General features: G+C 43.9%; 1 protein-coding gene across 3 annotated transcripts in view; it reads left to right on the forward strand.

The window, feature by feature from the left end:
- The window catches only part of LOC126251485 (ecdysone-induced protein 75B), a 511809-nt gene that overhangs the window by 334169 nt on the left and 164817 nt on the right, over nt 1-12823 (forward strand). The window contains exon 1 of one of the 3 annotated variants that reach the window (XM_049951934.1): nt 12277-12524. The exons of the other annotated variants lie outside the window; for them this stretch is intronic. Coding sequence (XP_049807891.1) covers nt 12398-12524 — 127 coding nt within the window. The 5' untranslated portion in view covers nt 12277-12397. Of the gene's footprint in view, nt 1-12276; nt 12525-12823 lie in introns of those variants that run through there. 3 annotated transcript variants of the gene reach the window in all.

Here is a 12823-nt window from a genome sequence, read left to right on the forward strand (position 1 = left end):
TATCATGAACTGATATGTATATATATGATGACTTTTGAACATTATTAAGGTAAATACATTGTTTGTTCTCTATCAAAATCTTTCATTTGCTAACTATGCCTATTAGTAGTTAGAATTTTTTATTTACTTGGCAGTATTGGCGCTCGCTGTATTGCAGTAGTTCGAGTAACGAGGATTTTTGCGAGGTAAGTGATTCATGAAAGTTATAGGTTATTGTTAGTCAGGGCCATTCTTTTGTAGGGATTATTGAAAGTCAGATTGCGTTGCGCTAAAAATATTGTGTGTCAGTTTAGTGATGTTCAGAATAAGTAAAGAGAGAAATGTCTGAGTACGTTCAGTTTTACTCAGCTGTTTGAAAATCAAATAACGTAAGAGGTTCATCACCACAGTAATTCATTAATTTTTCTAAGGGGACGTTTCAACCTATTCGTCAAGGACTTTAATGCATACACGTATCGGGAAATCAGCAGTCCGTTCCCTGATGTGTGCAAGCTTTCTGATCTCCATCGTACACACAGTACACTTCACATTTCCCCATAGATAGAAGGGTGGCAGAGTTAAATCCGGGCAATGTGGAGACAGCTCCGCCAGACATCTATGATCTATCAGTCTCTGGGAAAAAGGGATATGCAGGTATGCCCGGACAGCTAGCACGTAACGAGATGGGGCACCTCCACACAGAAAGACAGTTGGAAATGTTGTGTCTTCAGACAGCAACGACGGCAGTACATCTTCGTCTGACAACTGCAGAAACAGTTTGCTGTTAATGTGCCCGGTATGACGAAACACACAACATTTCGAGAACCCCATATCCAACATCGCACTGTATGCAGTGAGTGATATGCCTGGATGACACTGGTTGAAATTCTCAGCAAAAACACAGGTGTTGCTCTCTCCTGATACGGTGACGATGTCAGTGCATCTGGCTTGGGTTAACGCCATTAGCATTCTTCGTATAAGGAAGAAACATCAGTCAAAAATCGAGAATGAGCAAAGCTATAGTCGAATGAAAGGGACAGTTGCTCTTATTACATAACTCTGTATCTTGCTTGATACGTAGCTTGACCCCCTTTCCTTTTGGAGTTCCATCCAAGATGGCGTCTACCAAAATGGTTGCCATGTTGGAAACATAACCTCACAGGTGTTCCGTCCCTCTCATGTCATACTACTTTAAATTTCTGCTTATCCATTTTTTTTTATTTTAGAACGGACCACCCCGTAGTCAAGCGAGTCGCGTGAGTCAGTGAGTCGCATCAGGGGTGAAAGTAGGCTTGATTTTGAAAAACTAAATGATGTTGGATATTACTGTATGTTTAAAGTGTAATAAACGTCGATGGTGGAGAAGCATCGGAAATGGGATGAGGTGAAGAATATTAACTACACAATTCAGAAGAAAATACGCCAATAAGTAGTTATGAAGTACTGTTGTTTTCATGTTTAAGTATCTCAAATTGTAAGATTAACAATCACGTGTGAATGATAAGAAATAGTAACTGTCCTACACGATCTTCTATCTGAAATTTATTTGGGGGTAATTTCCGAGAATGGAGCTAACCAGAGTGAAAATACTATTGTAAAAGCAGTGGCAAGAGCGAATTGGAAAACAAGTGTGTTAGGACTGAAATTCTTGCCTTATAATCCATGACTAAAAGTAACTTTCCAAGTTTTAGTTTAGAGGTGGAACGCGGGCTTCGAAAAGGAAAGTGTGTGGAGGGAAATCAGACTTTATCTCATTAAGGGAACAGTTCCAGAATTCGCTTTAAGTGATTTAGGGAAAACATAGGAAATCTGAATATGGATGGATGGAAGAGGATTTCAGTATCTGTTAACACGAATGAGAGTCCAGTATCTTAACCAATGCAACCAATGTGTCACTTAGGATGTTTTTTAGCGAAGCGTGCCAAATAGGAGAGCTTTATCTAAAAAAAAAGCGGATCCTTAAGATACGACGAGCAAAACAATACATGAAATTTCTAATATTCCCGATAATTTCTAACTTCGCTTAATTTTGTAAAATTATATAACTGGTAATTTTAACGTATATTTATCTTGTTGCCTGTTTCATGCATTGTATATAGAGCATAACTAATTTAATCCTGTCGCAAGTTTCCTAAATTTTGTATTTGTAAGTGCCACTTTCCTTTTGGAGTTGCATCCAAGATGGCGACTACTGAAGTGGTCGCCATGTTGGAAACATAACCTCACATTCCCTCAAAATAAAGAGCAGAAAATAAAAGAATATCTAGAAACAACGTTACACGGAGAAATGAAATGGAACAATCACACTTGTGAATTGCAGGCAGAGCTAATAGCAGACTTCGCTCCATTATTAGGGTACCGGGGAATTGCGGTTTGTAAACGAAAGTAATTGCCTATGAAACACTTGTCCTGTCTGTAACGGATGAATGCTCGATCGTGGCTGACGGGGAGGGGTGAGCGGGAAGACCTGTGCCAGGCTGGATCAGCAGGGGATATTGGGAGTATACAAAAAAGGGTAGCGTGAATGACCTACGGCGAGACTGCCTCGCGTGAGTCAGAAAAATACTGCTAAATCTGTGGTGCCAGATCGTCGAAGGCCGATGCTTTATGCGCCGCGAAAACCTCTTGCATCCCGCCGGTCACTGGCAGGTGATCGCGAACAACAGGCGGGCACACTTTCCTTGGCGCGGAGTGACGGCTTCGCGGCTGCAGCCTTGTGGAGAAAGTCGCATGGGAAGAAAGTGCAAGTGTGTCGCTATGAGCTGCAGCGAGCGTAGGCCGCATCTGCCTGCAGACTGCTGGCTGGAGCGCCGATCCACACACTGCCCCATAGCAGAAGTTGTGCTTTGAAGAGCCTCAGCGTTCTGAGTAAACCGGGTCCTCCCAAATGAGGAAATTCGTGATCCAATTTAAATTTTGTTTCATCAACAACGCCCTGAAACTGGAACCAAAGGAACGATAGAAAAGTCTTGGTTAAAAACAGTCTTGGTTGCAATTTTAGTTTTTTATTTTTCAACACCGCGTTTCGCCTTATTTAGGCATCTTCGGGTTATCTCAATTTGATATTTCCTAGTAGGATCCTTTAGTCGGTGTAGCCAAAGGGCATCGTCGAATATATCAGGCCAACATCGCCTTCGTTAAACTAAGTAAAAACTTTTCTAGATGGACGCGAGAGACACCAAGAGCTGCATAACGCGTTCCCGTTCACAGGAGCGAGTAACAGAATAAGATGGGGCTCAGGTAGTAAGCATAATGCCAAATTTCGTTAGAAAAGCCATATTCAACAGGCCAGTTGTAGGTTCATACAAAACATTTGAAGGGTAGATGTTACTGACAGACATATACGAAATTACGCTGCACTAATGAGAAGATGTTTTCTTGCGACAAGCAACCAGAAGTAAGTGAAGATGTGTCTCCGGGCGGGAATGAGCGCCGGTCCCCGGCACGAATCCGCCCAGCGGATTGGTGTCGAGGTCCGGTGAACCGGCCAGTCTGTGGATGGTTTTTAGGAGGTTTTCCACCCGCCTCGGCGAATGCGGGCTGGTTCCCCTTATTCCACCTCAGCTACTCTATGTCGGCGATTGCTGCGCAAACAAGTTCTCCACGTACGCGTACACCACCATTACTCTACCACGCAAACATAGGGGTTACACTCGTCTGGTGTGAGACGTTCCCTGGGGGGTCCACCGGGGGCATAACCGCACAGTAACCCTGGGTTCGGTGCGGGGCGGCGGAGGGGTGAAGTGGACTGCGGTAGTTGTCGTGGGGCTGCGGACCACTGCGGCTGCGGCGAGGACGGAGCCTCTCCGTCGTTTCTAGGTCCCCGGTTAACATAACATAACAAGTGAAGATGTGGTAATGTTTCCACCAACTATGGAGCCTCGTTTCTCATGTTACTCAATTTATTCGCGCAGCGAGCTTGGAAGTAGTATCGTCAATATGACCATGTTTGGACTCTTAATTTTCTTACTCTAATTAAGATACTAGATGGAAATATAGGCAGATGTCGGCGAAGAATTACAAGTAGAGTCTCTAAAGTGCGTCGAGAAGGATTTGTAAACAAACGTCGGTAGAATTTTACATACGCAGCTGTCGGAATATATGCGTTTCATCATGGCGTAACTTTATACTTAATTCAAATCCATTGCTTCATTTGTTTTACATCGTTAAATCTAATAGCGACCAAGCAAATTATTTGTACAGCATTACGTGATTTCACTGCACAGCGATGACAATAGGACTCACATTTTGAAACGACTGCGGTTGTCTTGACTGACGCTATGGGGATTAACTGGTGGACGAATAGTAAATTTATGTTCCCAATTGAAGCATGCAAAAAAATTCCGTTGAAATTTATGAAACTCGTTCGGTATAAGTTGCTTTCTTCTCATTCTTAGTGGTGTGTCATACGTTGGCTAAATTAAAATGTAGAATGGATATATGAAACTTAATTTTGAGGCAATTTATATTTCGTTGTTTGGTTTCAAATGGTTCAAATGGCTCTGAGCACTATGGCACTTACCATCTGAGGTCATCAGTCGCCTAGAACTTAGAACTACGTAAACCTAACTAACCTAAGGACATCACACACATCCATGCCCGAGGCAGGATTCGAACCTGCGACCGTAGCGGCCGCGCGGTTCCAGATTGAAGCGCCTAGAACCGCTCGGCCACATCGGCCGGCTGTGGTTTGGTTTGTATTCTTGTTTTTCGATTGTTAACAACTTAGAGCGCTCGTGATTCCCAATTTATTACACCTTCTTAAATTAATCTATTTCTATTTTTTTAGTATCAGTGTCTTTTCTGTGTTGTGCAGTAACTGCTCTTGCGTCATAGTTGTATTTCGTGTGGTATTTGAGGTACTTGCTCAAAGATTTCATTGTGTATAATCTAACGTGCCATTTATATCATTTCTGATTTTATAAATTCAAATGTCACTGATGACAAGTGAGTCAATCTACTGCATTCACTCAGGCACGTGCGCCACTAACTCAAAAACAAATCTAGCGTGCCACAAGTGGGACGCTTACCGTAAAAGAAACGGAAGTTAAATAAAGATGGCCCGCATCTCGTGGTCGTGCGGTAGCGTTCTCGCTTCCCACGCCCGGGTTCCCGAGTTCGATTCCCGGCGGGGTCAGGGATTTTCTCTGCCTCGTGATGGCTGGGTGTTGTGTGCTGTCCTTAGGTTAGTTAGGTTTAAGTAGTTCTAAGTTCTAGGGGACTTATGACCACAGCAGTTGAGTCCCATAGTGCTCAGAGCCATTTGACCCATTTTTAAATAAAGATGTACGAGATCAGGATAAAGATGTTCACTAGTTTTGAGTCTAAAAATTGACACCAACGCTAAAAAACAAAACAAACAAAACTAAATCAAAATTGCGTTTCAGTTTTTTATTATTTACAATAAATTCGTGAAGTCCAGCCTTGGAAATACAAAACATTCGTGTTCCGTGTCACGCAGTGCTAACTTGCCACGCATCATTTCAAAGCTTACGATTAGCTGCAATTGAAAGAAAACAGCCCTCGGTCACTAATTTTTAACGTATTAACCGAGTTTCAACACTGCTAAGAGTGTGAATGTGTGTGAAATGGTATGGGACTTAACTGTTAAGGTCATCAGTCCCTAAGCTTACACACTACTTAACCTAAATTATCCTAAGGACAAACACACACATCCATGCCCGAGGGAGGACTCGAACCTCCACCGGGACCAGCCGCACAGTCCACGACTGTAGAGCCTTATACCGCTCGGCTAATCCCACGCGGCACTGCTAGGAGTGTCTTGCTCAGAATTTAAATCAAAGAATGGTCTATAACATGGTCATAGAATTATGACAAAAAACGTATGTTACAGAGTATAAGTACGGAATCACCGTGAAATTCTGAGGAAGACAGTCTTAGCAGTGTTGAAAACCGGTTAATACGTTAAAAATTAGTGACCGAGGGCTGTTTTCTTTCAACTGTAATTATTCACGGTCCCTGATCGTGCAGCCATGTACAAAATTTTATGATTAGTTGGTTTCTACTTGGCAATATTAGCTGTCGACAGGAAGCAACTGCTCGGTCAGAATGCTGTAGGCAACAGGTGGTGGTGCGACCTGTCTGCTTGTAAACAAAACCGAAGGCTGCCCGTGCCAGGGAAAGTGAATCGACGAGTGGCCGTCGGCGCAGCAGAGCGGGAAACCTGCAGCGCCCCGCCGTGTCGACCGCAAGCCGCTGCTTTCTCGTCCCGGGGCGGCGCCGCTAATCATACAACCGAGAGGAAAACCGACCGCAATTACCGTGCATTCCCCCCACCCCCACCCCCACCACCCCTACAGTGCTCCACAGGGAGTACACACTATTAAGGCGAACATCGTTCCAGTCCAATTACTGACACTGTCTTACCAGATTTCCCACTAAAGAAAACATCACTCAAGAGCTATTAGCGTTGTCACAATCGCCATTACAGCTCCTAGTCTTGTACATTCTTTCTTTAATTGGACCATCTGTCAACTTTCTTCCTTCTTCCGTATGCTGTAACGTTGGCGCCCAGTATTCCTACATTTTTCTCTGTTATCCTCTTTTTCTCAATCAATCCACATACCACCTTTTTTTAGAGAGTCGGCTTCTCTCACAACTGCTCGTGTGTTCCAATTTGCGTCTTGATCGTGCGCCGCAGTGTAGCCGCGTGGTCTAGGGCGCCTTGCCACGGTTCGGCTCCCCCCGTCGGAGGTTCGAATCCTCCCTCGGGCATTGGTGTGTGTGTTGTCCAAGGGGGGTAGGACGTCAAACGGAACGACTTGGAGCAGGAGAGGCACCACAGGACATTTTAATTTCCACTGTTTGTAGTTTTACAAATAAATTCATAAAACTTTGTCAGCATGACCAGGAAGGATTCAGAATTCACACTCATAGCAGTGGAAGTTCGAAAATATAACGAAATAATTTTCTTTACGTGTGAAATTTCATCATTTATTTTTTTCACTTACTAATGGCAGCATTTGTTGCTATAGGTACACTTTTCTTCATAAATAAGAGAGATTCTTCGATGAATTTTGCACAGCGTACAAAGCATACTTAAAGGTGTATGAAACTCTAGAAGTTTCACACATCTATTAAAAACCGTGGTAAAAATTGAGGTAATTAACTATAACATTTGTGTTTTTTCTAAACATGAAGTTTAAAATATAACAGCTCATTCGTTTTTACATAAATTAAATAAATTCTAGAGTTTCATACACCTGTAAGTATGGTATGTATGCTGTGCAAAATTCATCGAAGAATCTCTCTAACTTATGAAGAAAAGTGTACCTACAGCAACAAATGCAGCCATAAGTAAGAGAAAAAATGATGAAATTTCACATGTAAAAAAATTATTTTGTTATGTTTTCGAACTTCCACTGAAATGAGTGTGAATCCTGCATCCTTCCTGGTGCTGCTGACAAATTGTTATGACTTTATTTGTAAAAGTATAAACATTGGAAATTAAAATGTCCTGTGATGCCTCTACTGCTCCAAGTCGGCCCGTTTGACGTCCTACCCCCCTTAAGTTAGATTAAGTAGTGTGTAAGCCTAGGTACCGATGACCTCAACTGTTTGGTTCCATAGGAACTTTCCACTGTTGATACCACTGGTCTGTTGACAGAACCAGAGTCCTTGATGACCCCGTGTTTCAACCCTATTGATTTGGTACTTACTTCAACAGCATTTAACCAACGTCACTAGAACATGGTAACTGCAACAGCCAAAGGTAGTAGAGGAACCAAAACTGAGGCATTTAACGTAAAAATCTAATGTTCAGAAATAGATTTTTTTTATTAACTTGGTAACAGATTAAGCTCATATCAACCCTTCAAAGTGACGATCACCAGTATCAATACATCCATTACAACGGATAAATTTTCACGGTATTCTTCAAAAAAAAAAAAAAACTCCTTTTGTGTTGTACAGTGTGAGAAGTAATGCGGATCCTCCTCACCAGTTCTTCTCCATGACTTTTTCTTCGTTTGGGACCACATTCATAATATTCTTCTTGAATGAAATTTCCGCTATTCCACTTCAAGGTTTGTATTATTCATTTATTTCACACTACCGCGATTACGGCTATATAGACATTAACAAGTGCAAAGGTGAAACATTAAATATCCGACATGTCAGAACGACATGTTGTCAGAATATTGCATCATATATGTAGTGATATAAACCAGTCTTCCTGGTTCCATTATAGACTCGCGACAGCGGCTGATCAAACAGTATATAGAACAAAAACCAAACAACAGCCGTATTTCAGTCAGTTCTTATATATTTTTCTTTAAGCTACCAGTTTCGGCACTTCACTGCTGCCATCCTCAAGCATCTATGCACACTGTGAATGGATGTACCACAAAGATTGGTGAAGTACAAAAGGACCTATCAAACAAATCTGCATTCCGTAAATATTTTTCTGGATTGAGTACGCAGTTGTTATCTAATCGCTGGGGTACTCACTTCACATAAATATTCACGGAATCCAGATTTATTTGATGGCTTCTGTTGTACTGCACCAAGCTTTGTGGTATATCTGTTCACATTGTGCACGGGGCCTGAGGATGGTACAAGTGAAGAGGCGAAATAGGTACCTTAAAGAAAAGTAAATAAGGAGTGATTGAAATAGGACTGTTGTTTGGTTTATGTTCTACATACACCAGACGTCACATTATAAGATATATTAAAAATGAGCCTACTGTAATACCTATTTTTCGTTCGCACCCATGTCTTATAATGCGACAGCTGGTATATATGACCACATAAGTGTTGTAATACTGTTGTAATTTCGTTGACGAGATGTCAGTGAGAAATGTCGGATGTTCGAAGACATTTTCACCATTGCAGTTGACAATAAAGCCGAAATCGCGCTAGTGTGAAATAAATTAATAAAAAATAATTATAACTAAATGATGGCAATTCCATTCAAAAAGTTCTTCTTCAGTTTGTACTGAGTTTTGTACACTAACGAGCTCATATAATCATGAAACTTCCTGGCAGATTTAAACTGTGTGCCCGACCGAGACTCGAACTCGGGACCTTTGCCTATCGCGGGCAAGTGCTCTACCATCTGAGCTACCGAAGCACGACTCACGCCCGGTACTCACAGCTTTACTTCTGCCAGTATCTCGTCTCCTACCTTCCAAACTTTACAGAAGCTCTCCCGAGTTCGAGTCTCGGTCGGGCACACAGTTTTAATCTGCCAGGAAGTTTCATATCAGCGCACACTCCGCTGCAGAGTGAAAATCTCATTCTGGAAACATCCCCCAGGCTGTGGCTAAGCCATGTCTCCGCTATATCCTTTCTTTCAGGAGTGCTAGTTCTGCAAGGTTCGCAGGAGAGCTTCTGTAAAGTTTGGAAGGTAGGAGACGAGATACTGGCAGAAGTAAAGCTGTGAGTACCGGGCGTGAGTCGTGCTTCGGTAGCTCAGATGGTAGAGCACTTGCCCGCGAAAGGCAAAGGTCCCGAGTTCGAGTCTCGGTCGGGCACACAGTTTTAATCTGCCAGGAAGTTTCATATCAGCGCACACTCCGCTGCAGAGTGAAAATCTCATTCTGGGAATCATATAATCATGCTCACCATGGGACAGGATCTCCCGTTCCTATCCAACAAAGAGGATATCTGTTGTTCACTGGTCACGTACATAAATATCAAGGTGAAGTGGTGTCATACGTCCTCTCGAGGACTCAAGAACTGCTGTATCCATCCAGTGTGACAGCACGTCTTCAATAAATATCAGTGAACGTGCATCATTCAATCAGGCTGCAGCAAATAACGTCGAATCACGTGATCCTGTAAGCACTCATCGTTCGAAAATAATCATTTCCGACTGTTGGTTCCTGATCTCAAGATATTCACTTTAAGATATGCCCCAATCGTAGAATTATGATCCCGAAATATCAGATCATCCGGCAAATCCCGATTTTCAATGTCTCCAGACTCATAAACAAAACATGAGCAAATAAACCCATTATCCTCTTCTGTTTTGCCCATGTTTAAGCTATGTATTTAGTAATTTCTTATTGTCAACACTCTATCACTTTGTTTTCTTTTTTCCGTACCCAGCTACCATGCGGTGTTTGTACTGTCTTCCAGCCGATTCATCTTCCTGCCCAACTTTTCCATAGTTTCGATAAGTCGCTTCCAGACTACTGTAGACCTCCTTCTCCAGTGTTTCTACATGTGGGCTTGTGTTCCATCTGGAATTGTGTTTAATATTCCTACATTCGTCGCTCTGTTGTAGATTCCAATTTTTGTTGTAACTCGCCCCAATATTGATCAACGAAGTTTGGCTGTCATCGTGCTTGCCTGAGAGAATTCAATTCAGCATCAGCATCATTAGCTGACAGGCCTTCAAGATTCACGTTTTCTGTGCTTTCTATCAATATTTGAAGGGGAATGCCGCTGTCTTTCACAAAGACAGGGCCAAATTTCTCCCGCATCGACGTGTCATTCCTCTAATGACCTCTAAGCAAAATCGTAGATTAATCTGCGAACAAAGAGTGGAATAAAGAACTACATCTCTGTTGGCAAATCTCATCAGTCAATTTCAACATCCCACGCTATTTCACGTTTCGTGACTGTGGGAGACATCGAAAGTCCGTGATCCTAACCACAACGGAGACAGAATTATAAAAGTGCATTTTATCCAACACGTATGTAGAATCCATACTCCGCAAGCCACCTGACGGTGTGTGGTGGAGGGTACCCTGAGTACCTGTATCGGTTTTCCCTTCTATTCCAGTCTCATATTGTTCGAGGAAAGAAAGATTGTCGGTATGCCTCTAAGTGGGCTCTAATCTCTCTGATTTTATCCTCGTGGTCTCTTCGCGAGATATACGTAGGAGGGAGCAATATACTGCTCGACTCCTCAGTGAAGGTATGTTCTCGAAACTTCAACAAAAGCCCGTACCGAGCTACTGAGCGTCTCTCCTGCAGAGTCTTCCACTGGAGTTTATCTATCATCTGGTAACGCTTTCGCGATACGTAAATGATCCTGAAACGAAGCGCGCTGCTCTCCGTTGGATCTTCTCTATCTCTTCTATCAACATTATCTGGTACGGATCCCACACCACTGAGCATTATTCAAGCAGTGGGTGAACATCTGTACTGTAACCCACCTCCTTTGTTTTCGGATTGCATTTCCTTAGGATTCTTCCAATGAATCTCAGACTGGCATCCGCTTTACCGACGATGAACTTTATATGATCATTCCATTTTAAATCACTCCTATTGCCTACTCCCAGATAATTTATGGAATTAACTGCTTCCAGTTGCTGACCTACTATATTGTAGCTAAATGATAAAGGATTTTTCTTTCTATGTATTCGCAGCACATTACACTTGTCTACATTGAGATTCAATTGCCATTCCCTGCACCATGCGTCAATTCGTTGCAGATCCTCCTGCATTTCAGTACAATTTTCCATTGTTACAACCTCTCGATGTACCACAGCATCATCCGCAAAAAGCCTCAGTGAAGTTCTGATGTTATCCACAAGGTCATTTATGCATATTGTGAATAGCAACGGTCCTATAACACTCCCCGGCGGCACACCTGAAATCACTCTTACTTCGGAAGACTTCTCTCCATTGTGAATGCTGCGTTCTGTTATCTAGGAACTCTTCAATCCAATCAGACAGTTGGTCTGATAGTCCATATGCTCTTACTTTGTTCATTAAACGACTGTGGGGAAATGTATCGAACGCATTGCGGAAGTCAAGAAACACGGCATCTACCTGGGAACCCGTGTCTATGGCCCTCTGAGTCTCGTGGACGAATAGCGCGTGTTGGGTTTCACACGATCGTCTGATTCCTACAGAGTAGTCTCCTCTAGTCTGTTCCTAATGTTCCTCCTTTAGTGGTGTCGCCGTCGACCACTACGGTCGGATTCTGTTCTGAAAGCGGAGCTGACACTTTTGCAGCCAAAACACGCGCGAAAGTGGACTTTGGGGGATAATTAGCTAAGAGAGTCAGAGTCGAAGCTGAAGGCGAAACCGCTGACAGGCCGGCGCCAGGCGCAGTGAAAGCTGCAGCGCGGCCGAGAACCGGCAGCGAGAGTGTGTTGACCCCGCGGAGCCTGCAACTGAGTCACTGGGTCACTTTCGCCTGTGGCGAGCGCGCTCGGAGCGCCGTGCGCATGCGCGGGCCCGCTCCGGCGCCCCCCACCACCTCTCCCGAGGCGGCGGAGGCGGCAGCGGCGGGTTCCGGCTCCTCAGATACGTGCGGACCGCCTTTGCGCAAGGACTCGCTGTAGCTGCAAACCGAGACGTCCGTCGTAGCTTTTGTTGTTGTTGTTGTTGTTGTTGCTGCTGTTGTCGTCAGCGGCTACTGACGTCGCCGACAGTCGACATTGTTCCCGCCGGCGGGTCGGTGGTGCCGCGCGACACACTCGGCTAAGGACGTTTCGCGATGACTGTGAAGGACCCAAGTAAGGCGGCAAGCGCGTGTGCGTCTCCTGTGACGGCGGCGCCGGCGGCGGCCACCGTGCCGGCGTTCTCCGTGGACAGTGACAACCTCATAGGCAGGGTGCTCGAAGGTAAGCGCCGCCTACAACGACGCCTTCTGCCGACGTCACGACGCACGCGCAGTGCGCGCTCCATTCTTCCCCTGCTGCCCTCCGTGTAGCCTTGACCTTGACCTCTTGACCCCCTCCCCACCCCTCGCAACACCCCTCGTACTGGAACCTACTGCTGTCGTTATTTTATCCAACATCTTTCTCTGTACAGAGAATATTCGTATATGTGGGTATTTTTACTACTCCAAAATTTCTCCCCTAGTCCGATTTCGGGCCTCAGGCCATTTTCAACTGTAACAAATGAACAAAGCAGCAACTCC

Source organism: Schistocerca nitens, chromosome 4 (genome assembly GCF_023898315.1).
Source record: "Schistocerca nitens isolate TAMUIC-IGC-003100 chromosome 4, iqSchNite1.1, whole genome shotgun sequence".
NCBI lineage: Eukaryota > Metazoa > Arthropoda > Insecta > Orthoptera > Acrididae > Schistocerca > Schistocerca nitens.